Here is a 14,566-nt window from a genome sequence, read left to right on the forward strand (position 1 = left end):
GTTACTAGCTCAAGAGACAAAATAACTCATTTAAAATAAGTAATACTTCATTATATGAAAACTAAATAATAAAATTAAAAACTGAGAAAATTTGAGATATTGTCAGTCTAGAGGAGCACAAGGAGACATAATAACTAAATGTAATATGGTATTCCAGATAAGATCCTGGAGGAGAAAAACAAAGTAAGGAAATTCAAATAAAGTATAAACTTTCATTGATAATAACGTATCAGTGTTACTTCACTGGTTGAAACAAATGTATTTTAGTAATGTAAGATGTTAATAAATAGGTGAAACTGAGTCTAGGGTTAATGGAAACTCTCTGTACTACTTTTCTAAAAATCTAAAAATTTTAAATGAAAATTTATTTTTAAAAAAAGTTCTTAAAGGAAAGCAACATGTTCATACATGTTCAAAAGCAACATGAAAATACCACAGCTAATTATATGATATGTGGACTTACTAAAGAAACTAATATTATTACATGGTTCTGCTTTTGAAAGATGATCTTCCTTAGATTCTATATGAAAGAGCAGTATATTTAAAGAGTTCTTTAAAGGAACAGATTTCTTTTCATAAAAGCTTAAGATAATGAATAGGCTTTTACCCTTTCAAGTGTGATTTCTTCATATTCATAATCTGCATCAGTGCCATTAACCTAGTAGGGAAAAAAGCACAGAAATTTAGAATGTAAAATTTAAAATGACAAGACAATTTTTGTATGATTTCTTTTTTTCCCACTTTTTTTTAAAATGGAAGGATAACTGCTTTATAGAATTTTGTGTTTTTTGTCATACATCAAGAATCAGCCATAGGTAGACCCATGTTCCTTCTCTTCCGAACCTCCCTCCCACCTCCCTCGCCATCCCACCTTCCAGACTGTCACAGAGACCCTGTTAAATGAAAGCCTGCTAAATGTGATAGTAATCAAATAACATAGCTCGATTCTAATAATTTTGAGAAAGATTTTCAAGGAATGGAACAGTGCAAACGTGATTAATGACATTTATGATACTGTGCCTTTCAAATACAGAAAGGTTACACTCAGCTTTTAATACTTACTGAACTCTTGATCCTCTTCTTCGCTTTAATTCACGCATCTAATTAGCTTCCAATTCCTACTGACTTAAATACTTCAGTTGTTCCTGAACACCATCACCTCTCCATTTTCATTTCTATCACTTTGGCTCGAGTTGTTATTCATCCCTTCTGGGCTACAGCAAATGTAATCTACTCCAACTCTTAGATTACTATTCTTCACTGCTCAAATCATTCTAATGTGTTTCACACAGATGGCTCTTCCTGGAACCCATGTATCACATACTTTCTCCAAAATTCTCTGAAACTCTCATACAAGGCTGTGTATGAACTGACCCAAATCATGACTCAACTTCATTCCTAACATGTATCTCCCCTCTTCATGGGCCTTATATACCATTAAACTTAAATGATTTGCTCTGTCCTTTACATATCCTTTAAGTTCTCACCTCTATAATCTTTCTGGTGATATGAAACTGAGCAAAGTAATCTCATAAATCAAATATGGATTGTGATAAACTGAATCTCTAGATGCCTCCCATCTTCCATCCTTAGTGCTCTTCTGCAATATGATTAAACCACCCTACCATCAAGAGATGTTATCTATTTCCCTTTCCCTTGGATCTAGGCAGGTTCTAGATGACTTCTGCTAAAAAGAGAGTGGCACAAATAATAATCTGAGATTTTGGAATCTAGGTCATGCGATGCCTTGTAGTGTCCGCCTTGTTATAAAGAATGTACCTTCTAAGAATTCAGAAGCTGTAATGTGAGGAAGCTCAAAGACCCTACGAGGTGATTCAAATGAAGGAGCATCAAAGACCTTTGGCCAAGAGCCCCAGCTGCACTTCTACCCAGCAACTGGCATTGACTGTTGGCCATGGTCAATGAGGCTGTTTTGGGTCTTCCAGTCTTTTTCCATGTCCCAGCCAAGATCATGAGAAACAAAACTATCCAATTAATCCAGAAAATCATGAGAAATAATTATTTTTTAAGCCACTGTGTTTCACGGTGGCTTGTTATACAGCAATAGAAAATGAAACAACAGAAGAATGAAATCTATGTAAGCCACTTTTTTTTCTTTACCATACTGTAAGAAAGCAACCCCTAATTCAGGTTCAATTCATGAGACAATAACATCATTAAACACATTCAAACTGGGCTTCTAAATGCCATGAATACATTATCAAAACCACAAATTACCATTTCATTACTGTAAAAGAACAAAAAAAACGATGGTGTAATATTTTCAAAAGCAATATGGTTTCCAGGAAAATGACAAAATGGGTGATAAGTTTTCTTTTTGTAGTATCTTTACAAAATGTGGCTTTCAACAGGAAAAATATGCTTGGCTAATGGGTTTATCACTCTCAACAGGACAAGGTGAGAGGGAAACAAGAAATAAAATTAGAGAAGAGAAATAAAATTAAATCAATCTTTAGACAAAATAATATATTACTGACAAAATATTTGAGTTTTTTTCCTCATCCTCAAAAACAGAAAAGCATAGATTTAAAATACTTCATGAGAACTGTCATTGCTAGTACTTTCTAGGTTTAGAATTTAGTCCTAGTAACAAACTGGGATTCTATATTAAGGATGAAGGTGTAAGCTGGAGAAGTGGATTGGGGCCTGATTGTGAAACATCTTGAATGTTTTCCTGATGAATAGAAAATATTCTTGGAAATTTTGGAGCATCAAGTAGGTTTAACTGTTTTTCAGAAAAAGAACCATGGCAGTGTGGAACACAAAGGGAAGAGAAATCAGAGAAAAGTAAATTGGTAAAGAAGTTATGGAAATAATTTTGATAAAAGGCAAAATTTCTAAAGATACTTAAGAATAGGCAGTAAATTTCTAATTATAAAAAAATCTTAGTATTAGCAGAAAAAATTTCATAAAGTCATAACTAAGAACAATTTATCTATAATCAACTTGACTAGGAAAAAAAATCAGATTATATAACATATACCAAGGTGAGTTGTGTTCCACTCACCTAATATAATTTGCAGCTTCCCTGGTGGCTCAGCTGGTAAAGAATTCACCTGCTATGTGGGAGACATGGGTTTGATCCTTGGGTTGGGAAGATCCTCTGGAGAAGGGTATGGTTGGTTACCCACTCCAGTATTCTGGCCTGGAGAATTCCAAGGACTGTATAGTCCATGGGGTTGCAAAGAGTCAGACATGACTGAGAGACTTTCACTTTTCAATATGATTGGGGACAAGAACTACACTTTTACCGAAATGCTGTTTTATAATATATTTTATTATCTGTGGAGAAATCGCTCCAAATTGCTCTTAATTTTTACTTGGTTGTTTTTGAGTTTTTAACTTTTCTATATCAAACTGTCCAAAAGAAGTTTCTGTGATGATGTAAGTGTAATATAATCTGTCTGGTCCCATACAGCAGTTACTTACCCACAAGTGACTACTGAGTGCTTGTAATGTGACTACTGCCAGCAGGAAAACTATAAATATCATTGAATTTTAATCAATATAAATTTAAATACCAACATGTGGCTAGTGGCTTGCAATTCTGGAAGATGTAGCTCTAAGTGAATCATTAAATCTAACTATATCCTTCCAAAATACATGCACATATTCTCTTTTTATCTCTCCTCCTTCCCCCTTTCCTTTCTCCACCCCCGACTCCAAATACACATTCTCTTTTTTGGTACTATGATTGGCACTATACCAAATTTACAGATTTATCTGGAAAAAACAATGATCTCTACTTTATCTTTCTGTTCTGCAACAAAAACTGCTCTGTAACAAAAACTGCTCTGTACTTAAGTATTCCTCTATACCATCAATAAGTTTCACAGCTTTCTTACAACAAACTATATACATTTCCTGTTGTGTCTGACTCTCTGTGACCCCATGGACCGCAGACCACCAGTCTTCTCTGTCCATGGAATTCTCCAGGCAAGGATACTGGAGTGGGTTGCAATTTCCTTCTCCAGCGGGTATTCGTCCTGACCCAGGGATCAAACCCAAATCGCAGACAGATTCTCTATTGTCTAAGCCACCAGACAGTATGTGGCTTCAAGTTGATTGCTAGGTATTTCATATTTCACTGGTTTTTGCTAGTATATTTGAATACCATTCACTGTTTAATATTTAAGCTGTTTTAGCTTTTTAGAAAAATATAATTTGCTTCAATTATAGATGATATGCCATAAAGAATACAGATGTCCTTGGCCCCTTATTCCTAAAGATTAAAATTTTCTAAAAAGCTTGCATTAATATATCCAAATAGGACAGACAAATCTAATACATAATAGATATTAAGACTCTCCAAATAAAGATACAAAGAAGTCTAACTGAAGACTTCTCCGTCATTTAAGGTTCATTTCAGTAATACTTTTCAAACTACAAAGTAATACATTAAAATTCAAGATTTTGCCTATCAACATTCATACAACTCACTGTGTGATTGTGATTGTGGAAGTTGTTCAGCTGCATCTACTCTTTGCAACCCCATAGACTATACAGTCCATGGAATTCTCCAGGCCAAAATACTGGAGTGGATAGCCTTTCCCTTCTCCAGGGGATCTTCCCAACCCAGGGATCGAACCCAGGTCTCCCATATTCTAAGGCAATTAAAAATCTCAAAAGTATATACCATCATAAGGTAAGAACCTAAAAATAAAAATGTTCTAGGAAGAAAATGTTCTTCCTAATGAAAACTCAACGTTAATAAATATAAAATATTAACCCTGAAAGAATTTACTCATGAATTTTTCCTAAAGAAAGAATAGCCATTTAGGTCAACTTTAAAATAATATAGTTATTAATTAAACTGTACAGAAAAACTGAAGCTTTCATTGCATGGACTATAGCCAGCCAGGCTCCTCTGTCCATGGAATTCTCTAGGCAGGAATACTGGAGTGGCCAAAGAACTGAGATTCCACTAGCTGTTTGTTATGGAATTAAAGGGGATTAAAACAAACACACAAAAACAAAAATGAAAACAAGAAACAAAAGACAACTGGTAAATACAAAATCAGACAAACAACAACAAAAACAAAGAAACATACACATACATGAAAAACTGAAACAGAATTAACAATTTATCTCCAAAATATACAAATAGCTCATGCAGCTCAACACCAGAAAAACAATCCAATCAAAAAGTAGCCAGAAGACCTAAACAGACCTTTCTCCGAAGACGACATACAAATATGCTAACAGACGAGTGAAAAGATGCTCAACATCACTCATTATTAGAGCAATGCAAATCAAAGCTACAATGAAATATATCCTCACACCGGTCAAAATGACCACCAGCAGAAATTCTATAAACAATAAATTCTGGAAAGGGTGTGGAGAAAAGTGAACCCTCTTGCACTGCTGTTGTGACTGTAAATTGATGCAGTCACTATAGAGGACAGTATGGAGATTCCTTAAATATCTAGGAATAAAAGGACTATATGACCCAACAATCCCACTACTGGGCAAATATCCTGAAAAAACATAATTGAAAACGACACATGTACCCCAGTGTTCACTGCAGGACTATTTACAACAGCTAGGACATGGAAGCAACCCAGATATACACTGACAGATGAATGAATAAAGAAGCTGTGGTACATACATACAATGGATTATTTATTGTTGTTGTTCAGTCACTAGGTCGTGTCCGTCTCTTTGGACCCCATGGACTGCGGCCCACCAGGCTTCCCTGTCCTTCACCATCTCCTGGAGCTTGCTCAAAATCATGTCCACTGAGTTGGTGATGCCATTCAACCGTCTAGTCCTCCGTCGTCCCCTTCTCTTGCTTTCAATCTTTTCTAGCATCAAGGTCTTTTCCAATGAGTTGGCTCTTTGCATCAGGTGGCCAAAGTATTGGAATTTCAGCATCAGTTCTTCCAATGAATATCCATGACTGATTTCCTTTAGGATGGACTGGTTTGACCACCTTGAAGTCCAAGGGACTCTCAAGAGTCTTCTCCAACATCACAGTTCAAAAGCATCAATTCTTCTGTGCTCAGCTTTCTTCATAGTCAACTCCCACATCCATACATGACCACTGGAAAAACCATAGCCTTGACTAGACAGAACTAGCTCTGACTATATGGACCTTTGTTGGCAAAGCGATGCCTCTGCTTTTTAATATGCTGTCTAGAACTGCCAACTTGTCTTCCAAGGAGCAAGCACTTTTTAATTTCATGGCTGCAGTCACCATCTGCAGTGATTCTGGAGCCCAAGAAAATAAAAGTCTGTCAGTGTTTCCATTGTTTCCCCATCTATTTGTCATGAAGTGATAAAACCAGATGCCATGAACGTAGCTTTTTAAATGTTGACGTTTCAGCCAACTTTTTCACACTCCTCTTTCACCTTCATCAAGGCTCTACAGTTCCTCTTCACTTTCTGCCATAAAGGTGGTGTCATCTCAATATCTGAGGTTTTTGATATTTCTCCTGGCAATCTTGATTCCACCTTGTGCTTCATCCAGCCCGGCATTTCATATGATGTACTCTGCACATAATTTAAATAAGCAAGGTAACAATATACAGCCTTGAGGTACTCCTTTCCCAGTTTGAAACCAGTCTGTTGTTTCATATCCAGTTCTAATTGTTGCTTCTTACCTGCATACAGCTTTCTCAGGAGGCAGGTAAGGTAGTCTGGTATTCCCATCTCTTAAGAATTTTCCACAATTTGTTGTGATCCACACAGTCAAAGGCTTTAGCGTAGTCAATGAAGCAAAAGTATAGGTTTTTCTGGAATTCTCTTGCTCTTTCGATGATCCAATGGATGCTGGCCATTTGATCTCTGGTTTCTCTGCCTTTTCTAAATCCAGCTTGAACGTCTGGAAGTTCACTATTCACGTACTGTTGAAGCCAGCATGGAGAATTTTGAGCATTATTTTGCTAGAATGTGAGATGAGTGCAACTGTGTGGTAGTTTGAACATTCTATGGCATTGCCTTTCTTTGGGATTGGAATGAAAACTGACTTTTTCCAGTCCTGTGGCCACTGCTGAGTTTCTCAAATTTGCTGGCATATTGAGCGCAACACTTTCACAGCATCATCTTTTAGGATTTGAAATAGCTCAACTGGAATTCCATCACCTCCACTAGCTTTGTTCATAGTGATGCTTCCTAAGGCCCACCTGACCTCACACTCAAGGATGTTTGGCTCTAGGTGCGTGATCACACCATCGTGGTTATCTGGGTCATTAAGATCTTTTTGCATAGTACTTCTATATATTCTTGCCACCTGTTCTTAGTATCTTCTGCTTCCATTAGATCCATTATATTTCTGTCCTTTATTGTACCCATCTTTGCATGAAATATTCCCTTGGTATCTCTGATTTTCTTGACGAGATTTCTAGTCTTTCCCATTCTATTATTTTCCTCTATTTCTTTGCATTGTTTCCTTCAGTTCAGTTCAGTTGCTCAGTCGTGTTTGACTCTTGCAACCCCATGGACTGTAGCATGCCAGGCCTTCCAGTCCATCACCAACTCCCGGAGTTTACGCAAACTCATGTCCATTGAGTCGGTGATGCCATCCAATCATCTGATCCTCTGTCATCCCCTTCTCCTTCTGCCTTCAATCTTTTCCAGCATCACGGTCTTTTCAATTGAGTCAACTCTTCGCATGAGGTGGCCGAAGTATTGGAGTTTCAGCTTTAACATCAGTCCTTCCATTGAATATTCAAGACTGATTTCCTTTAGGATGGACTGGTTCGATTTCCTTGCTGTCCAAGGGACTCTCAAGAGTCTTCAACGACACCACAGTTCAAAGCATCAATTCTTCGGTGCTCAGCTTTCTTTATAGTCCAACTCTCACATCCACACATGACTACTGGAAAAATCACAGCTTTGACTAGACGGACCTTTGTTGGCATTGTTCACTTAGGAAGGATTTTTTAAATCTCTGCTTGGTATTCTTTGGAACTCTGCATTCAGATGGGTATATCTTTCCTTTTCTCCTTTGCTTTTCACTTCTCTTCTTTTCTCATCTATTTGTAAGGCCTCCTCAAACAACCATTTTGCCTTTTTGCATTTCTTTTTCTTGGGGGTGGGGGGGAAATGCAAAAAGGAATATCACTCAGCCACAAAAACACCACATTTGAGTTAGTTCTAATGAGATGGATAAACCTAGAGCCTATTATACAGAGTGAACTAAGATAGAAAGAGAAAGACAAATATCATATATTAACACACATATATATGAAATCTAGGAAGATGGTACTGATGAACCTATTTTCAGGGCAGTAATGGAGACAGAGACATAGAGAACAGACAATAGGACCCAGGGCAGGCAAAAGAGAGGGCGGGTGGAGTGAATGGACAGGGTAGCATAGAAATACATACATTATAATATGCAAAGTAGATAGCCTGTGGGAATTTGCTGTATAATGCCAGGAGCTCAAACAGGTACTCTGGATAACTTAGAGGTGTGGCAGGTGCAGGGAGGTTCAAGAGGGAGGGGACATGTGCATACCAAGGGCGGATTTATGTTGATGTATGGCAGAAACCAAGACAATACTCTAAAGCAATTATCTATCAATTAGGAAAAAAAAGAAACTGGAATGGTTAGTCATTCCCTTCTCCAGGGGATCTTCCTGACCCAGGGATAAAACCCACATCTGCAGATTCTTTACCATCTGAGCCACCAGAGAAGCCCTGTGTAAAGAAAGCTACCAAAGTAAAATTAAAAGAATTGTCCTAATTTTTCTTTACTCCTTATGGTTTTACAGAAAATACAAAGGAATAGTTAGGAATTATTTCAACAAATTTCTTCATTTCTGCTTATTATCAGAACCAGGAAGACCTCTAGAATTTTTGCTTAATATCTTAGTATTTAGGAAAAGAACAGGATTTCAGAGAGAGAATCAAACCCAATGCCAATGAAATTATAGTATCAATCAATACTTAACACTGAGTTTAATACATCATACTTGATTGTACAAGAGTGAAAGCTTTCTTTCACCCAAGGATCAGGAACAAAATAAGAATGTTAGCTCTTGCAATTTTTATGAAACATTTTTATGGTGGTTTTAGCCATGGCAATTTGGCAAGAAAAATAAATAAAAGGCATCTTTATTGAAAAGAAAGAAGTGAAAATATTTGTTTGTATATTACATGACCTTATGTAGAAAATCCAAAGGAATCTACAATAAGAACAAAAATCAGAACTAATTTATGAGTTCAGTAACACTGCAGGATAGATTAATACCCCCAAATCCATTACATTCCTGCTGCTAAGACACTTTAGTCGTGTCTGACTCTGTGTGACCCCATAGACGGCAGCCCACCAGGCTCCCCCGTCCCTGGGATTCTCCAGGCAAGAACACTGGAGTGGCCATTTCCTTTTCCAATGCATGAAAGTGAAAAGTGAAAGTGAAGTCACTTAGTCATGTCTGACTCTTAGCGACCCAATCAACTGCAGCCTACCAGGCTCCTCCACCCATGGGATTTTCTAGGCAAGAGTACTAGAGTGGGGTGCCATTGCCTTCTCCGATATTCCTAAACACTAGCAATGAAAAATCCATACATAAAATTAAGAAAACAATTTCATTTATAATAGCATTAAAAGAATAAAATACTTAGGAATAAATTTAAAAAGTGTAAGACAAATCCATTGAAAATTTAAAATGCTGTGAACAAAATTGAAGATGTAAAGGAATGGATAAACAATATGTTCATGGACTGAGACATAATACTAATAAAATGACAATAATTCCCAGATACTGTATGCAATGTCTGTTACAATTGTTTAGTCGTTAAGTCCAACTATCTGTGACCCCATGGACTGTAGCCCACCAGGCTCCTCTGTTCATGGGATTTCCCAGTAAAGAATTCTGTACGGATGTGAGAGTTGGACTGTGAAGAAGGCTGAGCGCCAAAGAATTGATGCTTTTGAACTGTGGTGTTGGAGAAGACTCTTGAGAGTCCCTTGGACTGCAAGGAGATCCAACCAGTCCATTCTGAAGGAGATCAGCCCTGGGATTTCTTTGGAAGGAATGATGCTAAAGCTGAAGCTCCAGTACTATGGCCACCTCATGCAAAGAGTTGAGTCACTGGAAAAGACTCTGATGCTGGGAGGGATTGGGGGCAGGAGGAGAAGGGGACGACCAAGGATGAGATGGCTGGATGGCCGCACTGACTCGATGGACGTGAATCTGAGTGAACTCCGGGAGTTGGTGATGGACAGGGAGGCCTGGCGTGCTGCGATTCATGGGGTTGCAAAGAGTCGGACACGACTGAGCGACTGAACTGAACTGACACACACACACACACACACACACACACACACACACACACACTAACATTTTATGCCTTAGGCATGAGGAACTAGAAGACTAGGAGTAGGGGTGAAGAAAGATTCTCATCTCATTGGATATACTGTGGTATATATTGAATTTTATACAATGTATATGCATTAGCTGTTCAATTAACTATTTAATTTTAGGAAGCATTTTGACAGCAGATGGTGGCGGGGGGGATATTGCAATAGCTGCAAGTTTTCTTAATTTTATTCATCAACTCATAGCTAGTATTTAATGATCAGAACTTAACAAAGGAATAACAAGTAAGTTTAAAAGCCATTCTGGAACATATTTTAAATTTCAGAATTAAACTAACTAGCTACAAAGAATATTACTAAACATTTTACAGTGTTTTTCAAATATGATAAAGTAAAACAAAATCTTAAGAAAATGGAATTTATCTTATTGCCTTATGTAGAGAAAAGGGTTACTATATCAGGCCCAAGGCTGCTATGGCTAGAAGAGTCTTAGTTGGCATTTGAGAAATTGATTTTGGGAGCGTTCTCACCATTCCCTACCTGAAAGGGGTGTTTACTCTTGGCAAGACTTTGCAGAGACAATGAACTTTATGCTGAACACCTGTTTTTCTTCTGGGAGCTTGGAAATTGAGCATGTACTAGATAGAGGGTGTCTATGTAAACAACCACCAATAAATAACTGTGGTGAAGCCCAAATAATCGGCTTCCCTGGGCAGAAAAACTGAACACTTATTGCTACATTTTCACTGCTAGGTGAAAACAGTGCTCTGTGGACCCCTCTTGGGAGGAAGACAGTAGAAGGAAATCTAAAGATGTATTCCTCTAGAGAAACAGCCTTATAATCTGACTATGGATCCTCACTTATTACATATAAATAAATCTTAGCCATAGGTATAAGGTGCTGAGCCTTGTGAGTCTTTCTAGAGAATTTCTCAACATGGGTAGTGAATGGGTTTAGAGACTTCCACCATATTCTGTTTAGCAGAAAAATTATTTTTTGAATAATGTGTCATAAAAACTAAGTTTGCTGTCTGTATGTTAATCCTGCTTTTAATTTGTTGACATCTCTAAAATGCATGTGTATTCATTTTCTTTGTTGATATAGTTTTCTGTTAGTTCTTACATAGCAACCTTCCAGTTCAAAGGGTTTTAAAATAAAAATATTTACTATCTCTGCCCTTAAGCAAAACATAATTTAACAAAGGAACAAGTAAGGGATAAAATGTGAAGAACAAAAGTACAAACAAACTTCTTCTTAAGTATTCAATATCAGTGTGAAAGGTGACACTGACTGAAGAGTACTTTTGGTTTGTATTATTATTTAAAGTTTTTAAAAATCTCCCCCAATTTGCTATACCCATATAAATATACACAAAATATAAAGCCAAATAAAATGTTTTAAAGTACAGATGAAAACCGACTACAGTTTAAAAAAGAGAGAAAAAAGATTTTTACAATCTATTAAATAATGCACCATTTGATTTTTTTTTTAATGCACAGGTATGCTGCTGCTACTGCTGCTGCTAAGTCGCGTCAGTCGTGTTCGACTCTGTGGGACCCCATAGAGGGCAGCCCACCAGGCTCTGCTGTCCCTGGGATTCTCCAGACAAGAACACTGAAGTGGGTTGCCACTTCCTTCTCCAATGCATCAAAGTGAAAAGTGAAAGTGAAGTCACTCAGTCGTGTCCGACTCTTCGCGACCCCATGGACTGCAGCCTACCAGGCCCCTCTGTCCATGGGATTTCCCAGGCAAGAGTACTGGAGTGGGTGGGGTGCCACTGCCTTCTCCAGCACAGGTATAACTTCTACTTAAATATCTCCAAAGATACTTTGAAGTGAAGTGAAGTGAAGTCACTCAGTCGTGTCCGACTCTTTGAGACCCCATGGACTGTAGCCTACCAGGCTCCTCTGTCCATGGGACTTTCCAGGCAAGAGCACTGGAATGGACTGCCATTTCCTTCTACAGGGGATCTTCCCAACCCAGGGATTGAACTCAGGTCTCCCGCATTCTAGGCAGACGCTTTACCATCTGAGCCATTTAGGTGGAATGAAACATGTTAAGATTCTGCTGTTCTGGCTATTTATCTTTAGGAGAAAGAAGACTTTTTAACAAAAGGAGTTTAGAGAGAAGGAGTAATCAATTTAAAGTTACACAGTGAACACATTCACTAAAAACACAGTCACTCAATTAGACTTTAAAAATGACTCTCTGATTATATGGCATTGTGTAAATGACCACCGGTGAGAGAGAGCCCATAGTGAAAGATATTCATTTTAACTTAAAAATGAAATTTATTTCAACATTTCTGCTTTGTAAGAGCATGGGAAAACAAAAACTAAAAAGGATAGTATGTTTCATTGGCTTTAGCAATTACAGCTCAGTGACACAACATCATAAGTACAATGTATTAGAGAAAATAATGCTGTGATTTTAATATCTGTATGAAAACCTGAACAGGAAAAACAGAGTTATATATGGTGATGAATGGAACTTACATAAGTTGTTGTTTCCAAGCTGTCTGTGTTGACCAGTACTGGAGGAGGATTTGCCTTAAAGAAAGAATTGTAAATGTGTTAGGCTTAACAGGAAAGTTGGTACATTACATATTAATGCTCACAAATATTAGAAGCATATGAAAGATTTGCTATTTCTTAAATTATAATTTTTATATGAAGTTTTCATACGTTAAACAATGTATCCAGTTTCTAGCACCAATGGAAAGAATTAGAAATATAGGCAGCTATTACATCTGCTTTTGATAAATGAATGATTATTTCTGCTACAACAGAGATAATTTTGTTAAGATTTGCGAAGTTCACCAGTCTTCTCAAAAAATTCACAAATATTCTCTAATATCACTAAAAACTCATCCCAAATTTCTTGGAAATCACTTCTTTTCTAGTCTCAAGGACCCCCTGAAGATTCCAACATTTCATCACCCAGAAAAATAATTCTGTCTCATACTGAACTGTGTTTAAACATTGGCGGAAAGGAGCCATAAAAAGAAATCCATCATAAACTTTAATTAGAAACACATTCAATGTAAAAGCCCTCAATTGTTATCAACTGCAATTACTGCCTTTCATCTGTTATTCTAGACCACTCACAGAACAACTAAGGGTCAACCACTCCCCACCCCACCAAAAGCACAAGCAGATTAACATAGATCTAATTAAGTTTAAGATGAAAAAAGCTTGGTTTTCTGCTTAAGCTGGGAAGTGTTTGTTATGAAGGTGCAACAAAATTTTAAAAATAAAATGCAATTATTACCAAATGAAAACCAGATCAAACATACTAGAAAACTGACGTGACTCCTCTTAAAATTCTTTCTTTTGTATATTTAAAAATATATAATTACCAAGTCAAATGACATTTTCAGAGAATCAAAGAGATGACTATCCTTTAAATAAATTTTAAAAGATATGCTTGCATAAATAATTGCACTGTATCCATCTAAGCTACATGAAGCAGCAAGTTAAAAATGAGTGGGGACAAGGATTATAGTAAAGCACAGGGAACTATATTCAGTATATTAAAATAACCTATAATGGAAAATAATCTAAAGTAGATATATATACACATAACTAGGTCACTTTGCTGTACATCTGAAACAATAAAAAATCTTGAAAAAAACAAAATTAGTAGAGAATACTGTATTAAATACAAACATAATACTAGCTACTTTATGTGCAGCCCTGCCTTTAACAGTAATAGTCTATTTTCCAATGATTCAGTGAGAATCAAACCTAATACTATTTGTGAAACTGCTAAAAATACTATTTGTGAGAGACATTTGAGATTTTATGAACATTAGGAATTATTCATTTCCCAATGACTACTGGGATCTCAAACTGATATTTTTAAATTAAAAAATTAATGGTACAACTTCAGCTTACTTTGCTTAAGCAATTACAGAGGAAGGCAAGAAAGAACAAGGCTAATATTTAAACTTATAAAAGAAGCTATAATCTTTAAAAATTATGGCAAGAAAATCATCTGGCTTCCTCTGCTTATTACCAAAAATATAGTGGAAAAAGTTTGCTTTTACAAAAATCTAACTCATACCAAAATTATCACAACCCTAGCTGCTCATGATCACCAACTCATCATCACTGTATATGTTACCTTTTGATTCTAGTTACATAAAAATCTGGTATTAAAATACATAAAAATTATACAAAGTATTAAATTTCCTTCAAGATAGAATAATGACAATGAGAGATTAGGAGAAGGAGAGGTTATGGATCACGTAAGTGCATGAACTGAGGACTGCTGTA

At 36.7% G+C, this 14,566-nt stretch overlaps 1 protein-coding gene across 1 annotated transcript in view; it reads right to left on the reverse strand.

Moving 5' to 3' along the window:
* Positions 1–14,566, reverse strand: part of DLG1 (discs large MAGUK scaffold protein 1) — a 264,721-nt gene that overhangs the window by 102,676 nt on the left and 147,479 nt on the right. Inside the window, exons 6-7 of the mRNA XM_052646229.1 lie at positions 12,785–12,838; positions 608–658 (exon numbers count right to left, since the gene is read on the reverse strand). Coding sequence (XP_052502189.1) covers positions 608–658; positions 12,785–12,838 — 105 coding nt within the window. The remainder of the gene's footprint in view (positions 1–607; positions 659–12,784; positions 12,839–14,566) is intronic.

The sequence above is a fragment of the Budorcas taxicolor genome, chromosome 1 (genome assembly GCF_023091745.1).
Source record: "Budorcas taxicolor isolate Tak-1 chromosome 1, Takin1.1, whole genome shotgun sequence".
Taxonomy (NCBI): Eukaryota; Metazoa; Chordata; class Mammalia; order Artiodactyla; family Bovidae; genus Budorcas; species Budorcas taxicolor.